This window comes from Armigeres subalbatus, chromosome 2 (genome assembly GCF_024139115.2).
Source record: "Armigeres subalbatus isolate Guangzhou_Male chromosome 2, GZ_Asu_2, whole genome shotgun sequence".
NCBI lineage: Eukaryota > Metazoa > Arthropoda > Insecta > Diptera > Culicidae > Armigeres > Armigeres subalbatus.
The window spans coordinates 214,233,641-214,250,608 of NC_085140.1; the positions used below are offsets into that span (position 1 = coordinate 214,233,641).

The 16,968-nt window shown below is 39.5% G+C and overlaps 1 protein-coding gene across 2 annotated transcripts in view; it reads left to right on the forward strand.

The window, feature by feature from the left end:
• LOC134215866 (uncharacterized) overlaps positions 1 to 16,968 on the forward strand; it is a 94,741-nt gene that overhangs the window by 62,725 nt on the left and 15,048 nt on the right. For both annotated transcript variants that reach the window (XM_062694964.1, XM_062694963.1), the window contains exons 2-3: positions 5,834 to 6,365; positions 6,504 to 6,631. In XM_062694964.1, the coding sequence (XP_062550948.1) occupies positions 5,834 to 6,365; positions 6,504 to 6,631 (660 nt within the window). The remainder of the gene's footprint in view (positions 1 to 5,833; positions 6,366 to 6,503; positions 6,632 to 16,968) is intronic.

The window sequence follows — 16,968 nt, forward strand, 5'->3', positions numbered from 1 at the left end:
TCATTCGCAAGCCGCAGTCGTCTTTGGAATGCCATCTTAATTTTGTTATCTCTCGTGACAATGAAAATTAGGAAAGTGTTTGATTAGCAACATCCACAATGGAAATGTGGTAAGATAAAATGAAAAACTATTTTTGAGAACATATGTACTAATGGAAGGTATTATTTTTTTTTACAGAAACTAAAAGAATTCAACCATAGTCCTGCATTAAAAATAGCGTTTAACGCTTGGTTTAACGCCTATCCAAACCGGATGATACGTGGCAGCTATATAACGTGAGGTGCAGCTTACTTATCTACATTCAGCAACTGAGGAAAATATTCCGCCTGTGGGCGCAGCTCGTGTTTTATATTGAATGCTAGTCGATCGATATCTTTTGGTACCCAATGCCTCTGTTTGTGTCGAATAACGAACATTGTAGCCATGCGAAGCAAACTTTCGACAACAATTTCAACTGCGGCTGTAATGATGGAGTTGAAAATATCACCAGGATGCGTTCGCTAAAAATGCACAAGAACGAGGCAACATTCACCGGGACAATAGTGACGATCATGGAAGAAATCAAAAAACAATCATCGCAGACCAGTGGCAATGGTCGGCTTCTAACCTGGAGACGTTTCGGCAGCTGCTGAACTTATTGGATACTGGGTGACCTACAAATCAGCAAAGGCTTTATTTTTGCTGTGTTTAATTTTGTAATTCTAATATCGTTATTTTAATCTATTGGAGCGCAAATAAAATATGTGTTACAATAAATATATGAAATAATTAATTTATGTGGTTTGTGTTTTCTTTATTGCAAGATCCAGATATTAACCAATGCTAAAGGTATTCTTCAGTTTGCCTCAATCTGTTTTTTATTTATTATAGAATTTTTTACCATTTGATAACTGTAATAAATTCATTTGACAATAATCCAACAAATCACCCATTCTTGAATTGTAAAAACATATGGTTATTGGATGACTCTCATTTGTATACTTGTCTTTTGGCATTGGTGGTAGTTGGATGAGAATCATCCTCAATGTGAATGATGATCGTTGTGGGGCAGGAGTGAATCAGTTTTCAGTCACATTCAGGATGATATTTTGGCTCAGTGTAGCCAACGTAGTATTCCTATATTGACTATAGAACTATAGAACACAGGCCAATTTTCTGGGTCCCCTTCGAAAACAGGCAAATCTGTTGGTATAACCTGCCGAGCATGTATTTGATCTGAAGTCAGTTGATCACCATTTGGTCCAGATGACTGAATAATTGACGACAGGTTGTATTCAAAGGTACTGGGAGGGGAAACACTACTACATCTGCTCCTGTCATCATCCTCATCAGAATTTTGATGCAATGGTTCTTGGGGAATTCGTTTCCTTTGTTGCATTTTAAGAGCGATCGCAATAAATTGTATCTTTTTCGCTCATGGATCAGATCTATAGCCTCACGATAGGATATCGCTTTTATCCTGATTGCATGCTCCCTTTGGGGCGCCTTCCCAAGTAACATTTTAAGTTTTATTCCGCTCTAAGAATGGTTTTCAAGATCAATTTATAAGATCTAACAATAAAACCGAGTAATACACGGCAACCATCTGATGACCACTATAAGAGTAAGATATTGCCAAGTGGCCCTCTCCAGATAACCACTATAAACCTATTATAAGAGCATTTAGAAACCCTTTTTAAACCACCCGCAAAAAAGGGAATCTGGCTGCGGCAGCTGTCACAATGTTGCATTAAAAAAAGAGAAACAAATCTTTGCAGGAAAATAATAACAAAATGGATTGTTGATGAAAATTATGATGATGACAACAAAATAATATTTTATTTCAGGTTGTTTTTTCGATTCTGTACCATTGAAAAGAAGTGCGCTTCCGATTTTATGGTCAAATGTTGTGAAAAAAATAAGTTTGAACACCACGCGCTGGCCATATAACGTAGTTCAGAGAAATATATCGGAAATATTGATTACCACAACATCTAGGATGTCCACTAAATCGATTAGTATTTTTGCCCAAACTATTAATTAATAAAATTATTTATCGGAAATTGTATGATAAGCGGTGAAAATTTCGTTGAATCATGCATTTCAGTGATATATTTCACTGACTGTGAAATGCTTTTCCGTTTTCAATATGGCCATCATGGAATTTGATTAGAAAATTTTTGCTTTTATAAAACACCGTCATAAACTCTTCGCAATACAAACATTCTTATGCGGGTAATTCATTTGACCACATTATGGCCAAAAATTGTAGCTTTATTCGAGCGTTGAAAATTGGATTTATTACGCTCTTCATCACTACCATAGATCTGTTTATATGGTCAATAGGCATTTGACGTTTGAAGCATTTTTCAGCAGGTTTATGGGAGGTTTATTGATAGCAATAAGAGCGCCAATAAAACTGAGCAGTCAGCTTCGTGATTGCTGTCATAAGTCCGCAATAAGAATTAGATAAATTCAAGAAGCATGGAAATTGTTACTTGGGTTCTTAGCCGTGCGGTAAGACGCGCGGCTACAAAGCAAGACCATGCTGAGGGTGGCTGGGTTCGATTCCCAGTGCCGGTCTAGGCAATTTTCGGATTGGAAATTGTCTCGACTTCCCTGGACATAAACGTATCATCGTGCTAGCCTCATGATATACGAATGCAAAAATGGTAACCTGTTAATAACTGTGGAAGTGCTTAATGAACACTAAGCTGCGAGGCGGCTCTGTCCCAGTGCAGTATGGGGATGTAATGCCAATAAGAAGAAGATGCTCCCTTTGCAAATGATCCAAATGAAGCTTCACCGCTTCGTTTGAAAAGATGTTCGTAGTCTGCTGATTATTCTCCAGTGGAATATTATTCTCTTCTTCATTATACACTCCAGGTGTCGGATAACGATTTTTCTTCATCTTACTGCGTCGCACGATCAGAGGTTGAAGATTTTTAAGTTTGTTGCGGTGACACTGAATTTTAAAACAAACAAACGCCGATGTTTTTGTTGATGAGCTTAAACTACAAAGTTTTATTGATTATAAATTCAATATCTATTACAGTCGCGATTCGCTGGTTGGGTCACGACCTCGGCCCAACTAACGAATTCGGTTTTTAGTTGGGTCAACTGACAGCCATTTGAACACGTGTATTTCGACTTGAACATCACAAATGATGTCCAGTGACGCCCAATCCCGTTTTCCGTGTTTACATTGAATTTTGACGTTCGGTTGCCTTTTAGTTGAGTCATGGCCCAACCAGCGGAGGCCCAACTAAAAAGTGACCCAAGTATTAAGATCCCAACCAGCGAATCCCGACTGTAAAACTACTCACAATCTTCAGTGTTCTTATTCGCACTCACTTATAGGTTTCAAACCTCGGGATTATTTTTCAATTCGTATTTTGCTTCCAGCACTCTTTCGTTCTACGTTATCAGCTTCGATTTCTGTACAATACTAGTTTCTATCATTAATATAGATCAACATGTTCTCAGAACAAACTTGATAGGGTGATCAGAAGTACCAGTCGCGCCAACAACAGTGGAATCAAATCATTTGGTGGAATCAAATGGAATTGTACAAACTCGTTTGATGGCAAGTAATGACATTCCACTGATAGCTCAAAATAATTTTCTTATAAATAATAAAAATTCCTTCGTAAAATCCGGAACATCCGTAAAATCATCATTAGCCAGTGACGGCGGTGTAGCGGCGTTCCTCCTTGAATTCCTCCGAAGCTTCTCCAGAAGCTCCTCTGGAAGTTATTCAAGAACTTCCTCCGGAAATTCGTTCAGAAGTTCCTCTGGTAATCTCTTCGGAAGTTCATCAAGTTCCTAAAGGCATTCTTCTAGAAGTTCTTCTGAGAATTCTGAGAGTTCTTCCGCAAATCTCTCCAGAAGTTCATCAAGTAATTCCTCGGGGAGCTGCTCCGGGAGCTCCACCGAACTTCTTCCGGAAGTTCCTCCAGAAATTCTCAACGAAGTATGCATCCGGAAGTTCCTCCGTGAATGCTTTTTCCAATTGGCCACATACACGGATGTTCCGAATCTTCCGGAGTACCATTACCGTACAGTACCGAAAACTTTTATTATTGATTGCAAATACAATTCGCCAGGATAGATGGTGTGTGTGTGTGTGTTCAATCCAACCCCCACTGTCTGGCAGTGGTATTATGGAAGAAAAATGACTGTAGTTGCCTACAATCGTTTTTAGCCCGGGAGTTGGAAGGTGATAGCTCTGTTGCGATCCGGTGACCCATTTCAGAAGGTTTGGTAACTCACAACCATTCCGAGGTCACTTTCACCATCAACAAGCCCCGCATAAACATATTGCCAATATCATATGGATGATGGGATAATGTTTACACTTCCATCATTTAAACAATATTGTAATAAGCTCCGTAAATACACCATAATTACAAGATTATTTTGTATATTATTTTTTATTTAATTATGCGTACTATAAGTTCATAATATTTAGATCTTACCTCGAATATATGGTGACTTCCTGCGATTTCGTTCTACTGGATCGTGACTTGCTTCCGTTATCTGCAATGATAAATCACAATTCGCCAGGATAGGTGGTTACGAAAAAATCGCGATGCTCTGAGATATTCTTTTTCCGGCCTGCTGCCACTAGACAGTTGCATAGATCTTCTCCTGAATCCGGGCTAGGAAAACTTTGCATAAAACTTTGAGAACGGTACACAGCAGCATAATGTCTTGCCTTTTTGGAAAGGTAGTGGTTAAAAGTTAAGTAGTAAAAGTTCCATAGTCCGATGAGGCCAGTTTTCAATAGGAAACAATAAAACATTATTCCGCTTTGAATGAAACTTGTTTCGAGCGAATCGGTTAAAGGTAAGTCCCTAAAAATTGGCCTAGACTTTCTACGCTATTTTTGTTTAAAAAAGAGTTTCAAAATTGCATAAAAAGAATAAAAAAAACATTTAATTTCTTTTTTTTTAAATATATTTTAACCAAGTTATTTTGTGTGGGGGATTACAAATGCTTAATTCAGCCGCTTCCGATTTTGCAAAATTGGGGTTATTACTTACTAGCAACCCGAAGAACTTTATTCCACATAAAGTTGATTTATTCTCTGATTAGTTCTCGAGTTATGCAGAATTTTATGCTTCATTTGTAAAGGAGCTCCCCTTTCCAGTAGGAGGAGGGCTTCGATCCATCACAGAAACATATCTCCCCGTCCGAAACCTCCATATGCCAGATTTGATTCCATTTTGCCTTTCTCGTATACTAAGTATACGGAAAGTCTATAGAACTGCTCCAGAACCGAACTTTTAATAGAAGGCTCAGGGACCCATAGGGTTATATATCAATCGACTCAGCTCGACGAATTGAGGTGATGTCTGTATGTTTGTATGAGTGTGTGTGTATGAGTACAAAAATGTGAGACACGTTTTGGGCATTTAGCATCATCCGATTTGCTCGCAACAAGTTTTTTTTATTTATTCTCGAGTTATGAAGAAATTTGTTTTTCATTTGTATGGGAGCCCCCCTATTTAAAGAAAGGAGGTGTCGCGAACCATCTTAAGAACCTTCCTCGGCTCTGGAAACCTCTGCATGCAAATTTTCACGCCGAACGGTTCAGTAGTTTCCAAGTCTATAAGGTTCAGACAGACAGAAATTCATTTTTATGTATAAAGAAGAAGAAGATTAGATAAAAAAATGTGGTGGCGTATTTTACCCAACCGGTACATTTTATACAGATTTCCCCTAATAGTGAAACCCACTGGATTCCATTGGATTAAATGTCATTTGAACTTTCCGAAAGATAATTGTCAGATTTTTTTCCGTGTGATTTTTATTTGCACCAATCTAATTAACGTTCATTTAACTGTTTCAGACGCAGTGACGATCGTGGCGCTATTATTCACGACACGTGAAGCTTGTGGTTTGAGTGCGGAACAAGCAATCATGCTCAACTCCGACGTTCTCCAAATGCTGATGAACGGTGGGTTCGACGCGCGGCAGCCGGCGCGCATTTTCCTTCCTCCCAAGTACTATTCCTCAGTTCTCTATGACAGGGGCCACCAGGATCCGGAAGAAATTTTCCACAACAATCTTCAGCTTATGATGGAAGCCGTTTACGATGACAGTCTTCTATTCAAGCACAGCCCATTATCACAAGCGAATGCAGCATCACCGCCGGCGGGTGGCGCAACGCTCAATCGGCCCAACTCAATTTCGTATTCCGATGACGGCAGAGGAAATCGCAATAAAGGAAGCGAAGCATTGAGGAAAAATACTGTAACAAATTTCAAATCATCCTTTGCACCGACTTCCTCAGCCGTTCTAGATCAGAGCCAGAGCAGCGTGTCAGAAATTGTTAGTGGAAGCCCTGCTGGTGGGAACGGACAGAGCTTTGGTAGTAGCAGGTGGGTTCATGGTGTGATGGCCGGATATTTAATTACATCATTTCCATCTTTGTGACACTTTCATCACAATCGAATGAATATGTTGAGGTGCTGCTCCCAAGTGTCAATAGATTTTCCATTCTCCATTCATCCACACAGGGACCAAAGTCGAGAGGCGGCTATCGGCTACAATCTGCGTTCAGCGCTTCCTGGAGAACCAGATGTCGACTACCCAATTCTTGGGCACATTCCGGAAACCAGTTTCAAATGTCACGGACGGCAGGATGGTAAGTGCCATATAGCAAAAAGGTCATTAGCATATTCGCTTTCAGGTAGAATGAGAACCATGTACCAAATCGAAAAGTTGCATCAATATCAATACAACAAGTAGGAAAATGGTATGATTCGCTGTTTTTAAGAAATCAAGTAAGAATTGTTCTCTTTTGAGTCTGTGGGCAAATAATTACATAACCAACATACCTCCTATATTTTCGTCCAAAAATGCATTGTTAAATATAATGAAGAGTGAAATTCCTCCAAAATGTCACGTGTCATAGTCATGCCCTGTTGGATTATAGGAATGATAGAAACATTAAAGCGCACCATCTTTTCAGATTCCTCTTGTGGACAGTCTTATTATTGGTAATTAACTTTTCCTTGCCTATTTCTACAAAATAATTTACATTAGTAAAAAAATGAAGGCTACCTTAGCTGTGCAATAAGATGCGCGACTACAAAACAAGACCATGCTGAAGGTGGCTGGGTTCTATTCCCGATCCGACCTAGGAACTAGGAACATTTTCTCGACTATTCTGGGCATAAAACTAGCATCATGCTTGACAAGCTCGGTTCAGGTGATCGAAGTGTGCCGCGCTCGCGAGTTGACGCAATTATTTTTTCCTGCGCTTTGCTCCCGTCACTTTTTTCGGATGTTTAATGGTTTCCGTATTACAAATGGTTGAAATGGGAGTGATAAAGATGAAGTGCGCGTTAGTGGATCTAGTATTTTCTTTATGCAAAAATGTGATTCGTGCTTGGATTCGCATAAGAGTTGAAAGACTGAAGTGATTCTGATACATGCAGTTCGAGTTGTAGGAAACTATAAAGATAAGTTTTTCCTTTTTCCTTTCTCGTACAACAAAGTTGCACCGAAAGGCTATCATTTCACTCCAAAATCGAACTTTTTATAGAAGTCTCGGAGACCCATGATATTATATACCAATCGACTCAGCTTGTCGAGCTGAACAAAAGTCTGTCTGTCCGTGTGCATGTGTGTGTGCACACGAAAACCGAAAAACATTAGCCACTTTTTCATATAGTAATCCTTAAACCAGAAAGTAATGCTTCAAAGGGGGGCCAGTGCACAACGTACCCTCGAGGTTAGCTGCGTGTCCTTGCAGCATCGAACATCGTGACTCGCTTTTTTAGAAGAACACCATGGTATCGTGTCAGCACATTGCCGGCTTTCCAGGTGGCCTTACCACGCCCTATGTCTTCGCAAGGTGGGAAGGGTCGGCTTCGCGCCTGCTTCCCTCTGCACGACTGGAATCAAGAATGGTGATGCCGCGTGCACCCCAAATTGACCTCTCTGCGATAGGGTCTATTCGCCAACACACAGAGGGACTTGCCGACGCAGTGCCTACGCCTGCCCCAGCCTTGACGAAGACCCCTTTCCGTCATCGGGCTCGGAACCCGCCCGGTTGACCGACGCCGCGAAAGCGACCATACCATGTTGTTCTTCACGCGGCCACTTGTTCGATAAAAGGATCGAGTTCGACCACAGGGCACCGGTATGACCCATGAAGCTGACTCCGAACCCTTGGACCACCTCTTATTTGCGCCTGAACTAGCCATTCCTCGAGTCCACGCGCCACCTTCTGTGTAGCTCCGAGACGATTTGGACGATAGCCGATAAAACGGCGTTCCAACCAATTTCATCTTTACACATCCTCCGGACTAGGTTGTCCGGGGTAGTGTCCAGACCACATGTGGCAAGCATGTGGTCACGCATTGTGCGAAAACGCGGGCACACGAACAACACGTGTTCCGCCGTTTCCTCTAAACCTGCGCACACCGGGCACTCGGGCGAGGCCGAGCAGGCCAGCTGCGTAACCTGCACTGTTATTTTGCAGCACGCTCAAACGCCGGGCACTTCGCATCCCCCATGGGGTGCTTCCTGTTCACAGCTTTGCTGGAACAAATCAAACAGTTGGGAGGGTTCGTGCAGCATTGTGCCTTATGTCCCTCCAATCCGCAGCGTCGGCAGAGATTGCTTCTGTCAGGGCCTTTGCAGTCCCATTGCTTGTGCCCCGGTTCCAGGCACTTGAAGCAAACTTCGGGTTGCTCGTATATGCCCACAGGGCACACCGACCATCCCACCTTGACGCTCCCTAACTTGACTATCTTGGAGGCGTCCGCAGCAGATAGCCGAACCAATGCTACCTGCGTTCCTGCCGGACCTTTCCGTAGCCGAACGGCTGCGGTGGGCGTCTCCACTTCACACTGTCGCCGCAGTGCCGTGACGAGCTCTTCGACGTCGGTGATCTCGTCCAGGTATTTAACCCTTAGATTCACCTCCGTCGTGAGTGCCCTTATCATTTACAAGATTTCCCCGCAAAAGGATCATCGGACTGGTAATGACTCCAAAGATGGCGGTAAGGAAAAGCTACGAGTGAGCTCGGCATATAGAATGAGATCTCGAGAAACAAGGAAAACATCAGGAAAATGCACAAGAGAAAGAAAAAAATTTACAAGCCTTGAGCATATTCTTTTGGGTTTTCGATTACGACGAAGAAATATTCAATTTTTGAACTTTTAAAAACACTTAAAAAAAAGCAAAATGAACCTTTGCTTATCTCCGTCACTACACATCTAGTTCGGAATTGTTATTGTTAATACGATTTTAAAGTTGCTCGAGAAGCGTCAGGTTGAGTAAATTCATGGGTGAACCAAGTACAGATGAGGCATCAACAAATTGCATAGAGCTCATGGGCGTAGCCAGGATTTCAAGAAGGGGGGGGGGGGCAACTTGTTTGGTCTTCTAAATCGTAGTTTTATAGTAGTTTTATAAAAACACATGAATATTAACACATGAAACCAAATCGAAACAATAATGATTAAAACAATAATGGATTTAAAAATGCGTGATGTATTGCTCATCAGATATTTTTAAATAAAGTGAGAAAAATATTAACGAACTTAGTATTCAGAAAGAATATAAAATCGGCTATAATAATTATTATAAAAATCCTGCATTCTTCCATAAGTTTAAGAAAACTAGAACCTTACATCTGAATTTCAAAACAAATCCTCTCTGAAATAATATTTATTATAAAATAGGCAGAAAAATTAATATGCAAGCTTTCTCCAGGAATACCTTCGACAATTGCTCCTGGCATTCTATCCGAAATTCTATCAGGGATTCTTTAGGAATGCCTCCAGTAACTTCTACGGCAGTGTCTTCAAGAATTCCACCATAAATTTTGCCGGGAATTGATCTGAAAATTCCACCATTATTTACTCCAAGAAAATCTTCACGAACTTCTTTATAAGTTCTGAAGAATTCTCTGCAATAATTCAAATAATTTCGTGCTGTTTCCCATAATTTTTAAGAATAAGAATATTCCGTGGAAATTCCGCAGAATTGCCAGTAAACATTCCTGAGAATTTCATGAAATTTTCCGTGAATTGTTTCGAATAATTTTTTGTGAAAATTTCAAAGAATTTCTCCAGGAATTCCACCAGAAATTTATACAGAAATTATACCGAAAATGAAATCAACAATGGAATTTTCGGAGGATTTCCTAGATTAATTCGTAATGAAATCCTGAAAGAATTCCGGTGGAAACTTCAAGATTTCCACTGGTAGATCCTCCAGGTGTTTCTTCGAAAATTCCTCCTGGAATTCTTCCAGGAGTTCCACCGGCATTTCGACCAAGAATTTCTCTAGGATTTCCTTCAAGAATAATTCCGGTAGTTCTATCGGCAGTTTCTCTGAAAATTCTTCCGGGAATTTCGGCAAAATTGGAATTTATTTAGGCTTCTTCAGGAATTTATATAGATTTTTCACTAGAAGCTCCTCCGAGAATTTCTCTGCGAGCTCTTCAGGGAATTCTCCGGGAGGTCCTCTGATGATGATGATGGTCCAGCTACAAACCCCAACAAAAGTTTCAGCTAGACTAGACTAGATGAATTCTCTTGTTTCCGAGAATGCTTCTGGTAGTTTCCCCGGGGTTCCTTTGGAAATTCTCCCGGGAGTTTCTTCAGAAATTATTCCAGAAAATTCCTTCGAGAGTTCCACCAGAAGCTATTCCAGGGAATTTTCAGGAAATCATTTAGGCCTTCTTCAGAAATTAAGCTGGAAATTCCTCCCGAAGTTCTTCCGATAGTTTCTCTGGGAGCTCATCCGTGAGGTCCTCTAGGAATTCTTCTAGGAGTTCCTCCTGAGATTCCTCCGGGAGTTCTTACGGGAGATCTTACGGGAGCTCCTCCGGCAGTTCCTTCGGGAATTCCTCCGGGAGATCCACCAGCAGTTTCTACGAGAATCCCTCCGGGAGTTTCACCGGCAGTTTCTCCGAGTGTTTCTCTGAAAAGGAACTCCCGGATCAACTCCCAGAGTAACTCCGGAGAAATTATCAGAGGAATTCTCGGAGGAACTGCCGGTGGAACTTCTGGAGGAATTTATTGAAGAACTAAGGTACCCCGAGGCAAGTGAAAATATGGGGTAAGTGGGTACTATGGCTACCGATTGATCGGTGAACGTTTTTAATGGTAACAATGTTCTAGAAAGATGAAGCAGAATTATCAACGAATTTGCCTGACACAAAAAAATGGAATCAAAACCATTTGCGGCACCATACTAACGGTATTGTTTTATTATGACTTTAAACTACCGGCGAAATCTATTACTTTTATTTTAATTCAATGGATTTCCAACAAAATAGTCGTTTCTAAATTCATCATTGATGTGGAAAGTGAATATTTTTAGCAATTAAATAATTGCGTGACATCAAAAACGATTTAAAAGTTTTGATTAAAGCCAAAATCTGCAATTTTCACTTTCCCTTGATTTTTAACATACATGGGGCAAGTGGGACATATTTGAACAACATTTTCGATAGAGCCATTTTACCTGTTCTTAGATTGTTGTCTAGTGAAAAATAACTTCGACACTCATATATCATATGGATCTGAATCAAATGTAGTTGATATCGTTGTTTAGTTGTTAAGAAGTAGTGTACAGTTGATTTACCAAATGTGTATTTTACTTTCTGAAAATTATCTCCCTCGTGGAAAAGAGCAATGGTTATAACTATGCAAAATGTTTCGTTTACAGTGCAAACAATCTCCTTATTCTACAATAGATCAACAGGTTTTGTCTTGTGTTTTGTTATTTTTAAACTTCGCATTAGATTAACAGATTTTCAGAGAAATAAAGTGCTTAGGACATAAATTGGCCATTTCGTTCTATTTCAAATTTACAACACCGCCTGAATAAAAACGTTTATTTTGAAGTTCTAATTTATGAAATAATTTGTGTTAAACAGAGAAACATCTTTTACCAAAAACAAAAGTCTGACAATCAATAAACCTCCATCCATGATCTGAAATACTACGACTCAGAAATTACATGAACATTATATCTACATTCTTCAAATTAGTTTCGTTCGACAGTATAGAGCAGAATAGGTCCCACTTGCCCCGTTTGAAGGGGTAAGTGGGTCCCACAGGTAAATTTATTTATGTCACTACCAATATTTTTGTAACTGAATAAATGGCTTACGACACGTCTACACTTCAACAACGGAAGCATATAATGATGTATCCGTGGTTAATGTCCTGAAATACCCTGTTTTCTAAGTATGCGTTAGCGATTTTGCTGAACTAGCGTTTTTTTAGGTCCCACTTGCCCCGGGGTACCTTACAGAAAGAATTTCCAGAGGAAATCCTTGAGGAACTCTCGTAAGAATTCTAGGATGAATTCCCAAAGGAACTTCCGTAAGAATTCCAGGAGGAACTCCTGGAAGAATTCTTAAAAGAACCTCCCTGAGGAATTCCCGTAAGAACTCCGAGAGAAATTCTCCGAGGAACTTCTGGAGGAATTTGTAGATAAATGCCTAAAGAAATGCTAAATGAATTCCTGGAAGAAATCCTGATTGAATTCCCGAAGGAACTACTGGTGGAACTGCAGAGGAACATCCGGTGGAATACCCTAGAGGAAGAGAAAAAATATTTCTGAAGGAACTTTCGAAATCCCATTTCCCGTGAAATTCCTGCCAAATATCGTCCAGGAATTCCCTGTAAAGTTTCTGGAGGTATTTCCGGAGAATTTCTTGGAAAAACTCCTGGAAGAACTTTTGGAGGAACTTCCACAAGCACTTCCGGAGGAATTCCCACATGGAAGTCCTGAAACAATTCTTAGAGAAGTTCCTAAAGGAATTTCCGAAAAAATAAATGAATTGCTGAAGAAAATCCCTGCGGATTGTTCCGAAGAAATTTCTGGAAGAACTCTTGGCAGATTCCAGGAGAAATTCATGAATTATTATTATTATTATCATTATCGTCATTATTTAAGAGGTTTTCAGCCCTTGGCTGGCTCACCTCTGCGAAATTCATGAAGATATTTCTAGAGAATTTCTTGAAGGATATTCTGAAGTAATTGCGAAAAGAATTCCAGATTGGAATGCTAGATGATTTCGCTATTGAATGTTTGGAGGTATTCCTGGAAGTAATCCCGGAGGAATTAAAGGAAGAGTTCCGAGAGGAATGCCCGGAGAAGTTCCTAGAAGAATTTCCGAAGGAATTTCTTATAGATTTACAAGTGAAATTATGGAGCTAAATCGGAGGATTTCCGTCATAAATTTTTAAAGAAACTTCTGGTAGAATTTTGGGAAGAAATTCCGTATGTATTCTTGACGGAACTCTCGAATGCATGCCTGAAGGAAATGCCGGATTCTTCCTGAAGAAAGAATAGCCGAAGATCTGAAGTAAATCTTGAAGAGAAGAAAAGAAATCTTCAAGGAATTTCCTCGTGAATTTCCTAAAAAAATTTAGTTGGGGGTTTCTAGATAAGGAGGAATTACAATTACATGAGAACGATTTTCGAACGATTTTCAGAGGAATTTGTGGATAACTTTCTGGAGGAATTCAGAAGTTCCCAGGGGAGCTTCTAGAAGGATTTCAAGGAGAATTTTCGAGACCGAAATGATTCGAGTTGTTTTTAACTTTCATATATTTTGGATCCTGGATGCCCTAATAAGTTTTGGGAATCTTTTGAATTTCAACCACCTATTTCTGTATATGATTGGATCGTAAAGTGCACATGTTTGAGGGAATTCATTTCAGTACCCGTTCAATCTTTCCAGAATTTAGGGGGGGGGCCCCCTGCCCCCCTTAGCTACGCCCTTGATAGAGTTCACTAGAATCCCGATCTTTCGGATTACGGCATTACTCTGCGTAAACATTAACAATTTTCTAATTAATATTTCAATCAGCAGTTTCTGAATGATTTCAAAAAAGTGTACGCAAGATACAGCTCTTTGAAACTCGAGCATGGTTTTGAGGAAGCAATTGATGGCTTTGCTAGCAGCCGGAAAAAGCCGCAGCTTCCATTCACGGCAAAGTATCATATCTTGAATTATCATGTTTCTGAGTTCTGTAGAGGTACCGGAATAGGTTTTGGCTTACATATCAAACATGCTTTTTCTAGTCCGTTGATTAGAACTTTGACGAGATTTGGCAGCACAGAGCGGTTAATAGGTGCTGTGATCGAGTAAAACAGCTTCTAACTACTATTATTCTACACGAACTCTGGTCTTACTTCTCTCCATTATGAACTGAAAATTAATTTTTGCCTTTCATTCTATTAAATATTGAAAGCAACACTTATACTAAACCCGAGCAAGTTAGCCATACAAAAACATACTTAAGTCAGTTTGGTAAGGTAAGTCAGTTGTAAATATTTATAGTTCTAATAACGGCAACGCGTGCTTAGGGCCATCTTTGGCGTTGTGCAAGAGAATGATGTGTGGTGGCGAAGGTTGAAACAAGAGCTCGCCCAGCTCTACGGCAAACCCAGTACCCAGAAGGTAGCTAAAGCTGGAAGAGTACGATGGGCAGGGCATATTTCAAGAATACCAGACAGCAACCCTGCAAAGCTGGTGGTTACTTCCGACTGGTTCAAGAAGAATTGAAGGACATCTATAAAAGTGGATTAATCAGGGTTTTTGGTGATATTTTTGGATTCTTATATGGATTCTTTTGAAATTTCTTAGCTAAAAACTTCAAATCAAGATTTCTCGAGATTCCTCCTAGGGTTTTTTTCTTTAAATTGGTCCAAAGGTGCAGAATTACCACAGGAATCGAGCCCTGTACTTGGTTTTGATGGACATTTTTATTTTATAATAACGGTTTACCGGGGCATCGTGGGTGCTTGAGTTATACTTTCCATTACCTAATTATAATTCTGCCTCTAAATGTATACAGTTATGTTAAAATTTTCAATAATGAAAAGAAAAAGAAAGTCTTCGAGAGGTACATGCTTTTTATCACGACGGACAACTTTGTGGAACATCCGAAAAATCTGAAAAATATATTGATGAAAGTATCGTGACAAACCTGATTTTTAGGAGGCCTTCATTTGCAACGGCTCATATGTCGACATCTAGAGCAGAGAGCACCAAAGCGTATATGTACAGCAGAATTTTCATTGTAACTTTTTCTACACATTTTTCGAGGACACCAATGATGTATCTACACAATTGGAGGAAAAAGAATTTCCATCTCACTTTTAGGGGGATCAATCATGAAAAAAATATTCAAAATATGGAACTTTGCATGCTGAAACTTTTCAATGTCGATTTCCTGTTAGAAAATAAGGGTTCAAACAGTTCTTCGTCCATAACATTTCGAGTATAGGTTAAACTGTCAAATGGTTCAAATTTTTCAACGATGTTTTGCTTCTAGCCATCAAAAGATGCTCCGACCAGTGACAACAGCTAGATTTTTTTTTGCTTGTGACACCCTTTATGTTTTTTAACAACTTGGTCTTACTTTAATCAACTTAGTGATATGGAAATATCATCTTCACTTGGACGTACGACCTTCCTTCTGCCAAGCTCCCCTTCATACGGGAGAAGGCAGAAGGAAGGTCGTTGCGATATGTGCCATCACAAATATTGCCTCTGCTCGCTTTCAAATCGACTTCTATAAAAATATTCTTCATGCCTGCCGTATCCTAACGGAACTATCAATTCTATACTTTCGCCTCTAATGCTATCATGAACATGTACGTCCAAGTTTGGAAGATGATATTAGCATTTCCATATCATTGTAAATCGTTTAACTTCACGTAGAAGTAACACACACGAAATCATTAATTTAGCAACTTAAAGTGGTTAATCATCTGTACAGTATGGGGGAAAATAATTGTGTTTTTATCTTTTAGTTCATTGAAGAAGACCACAAAATCAATATCACATAGAGCAAAATAGTCACTGAAAGTTTAAAATAGGCTTTTCCAGTTTTATTCAATAAAATGGAGCTCAAACTGTCCTGACCTAGATCGTATAGATTAATATGTCTGACCTATTCAGAGTCCAGAGCCTGCACTAAACTACACACATTCTTGGATTATTTAAAAACCAGTCTAGTCAACGCTATATGTTATATCTGTGGAGAAAGCAGCGACCATTGTCGATGATTTTTCTAAGCGTTTAAAGGCGTGTGTAGAAGCCAAATTAGGATATTTGGAGACATCGATGTGAGTATTACAATCTGTGTCAAGGCCACGTTTCCCTTGAACTTATTGTTATTCAATATGCCAAAAATATATTTATGGCTAAGCGAATAAACACGGAAATCTTTTCCTCATCCTGTAGTTAAGAACTTCCAAGTACATTTGGAGAGCCATAATAAATTTTATTAATACATTAGAATAAGGTTAAGACACTCGTTTGCTTAAAGTGCTGTACACTCCCACAAACACCCTATGTTTATTGCATATTGGGGGAGGTCTATGATCGTAAAAACCACTTTTAGTAATCGGAATGCCTAGAATTGTCAAGTCTAGACAAACGGTGATCTCGATTCTCAGACAGCTATTAGCGTGAACAATCTTTATAGAGTATATTAAAATTAACGATGAAGTGTTTTTATTATAAGGCGCTTGTCTTAATTAGCTGTTGGTTATCCGAAAAGTAGCATAAAACCATAATGCCCTGTGATATGAATAAATTAATAAATAAGTGATGGCCTTGAATAATTCGTGATGGGGCCAAAAACACTAGGAGTTCGTTGTTACTGAATTAATGAGGAAACTATATTTAAAAAGTTCTGGCGAATCTGAGCCTATCATTTTGATAATTAGCCAACGCCGAGGGGGGCATACCGATGGAGATGTTACACATAGGGAAAGGTTCGATGCTGAAACCGAATACGCGTCACTGATTTAGAAACAGATTATATCAAATCCAACCGGTTTATGCTTATGTGAATAAGCTACAAAAATGCGAGCGAATATCTTTTGTTTTAATCTAATCCTTTTCCTTCTCGGATAACGTAGAACGGATACCAGGTAGAACCTTTAGAGTAAACTTCAAACTAGTGAAAAAATAAAATAAAAATA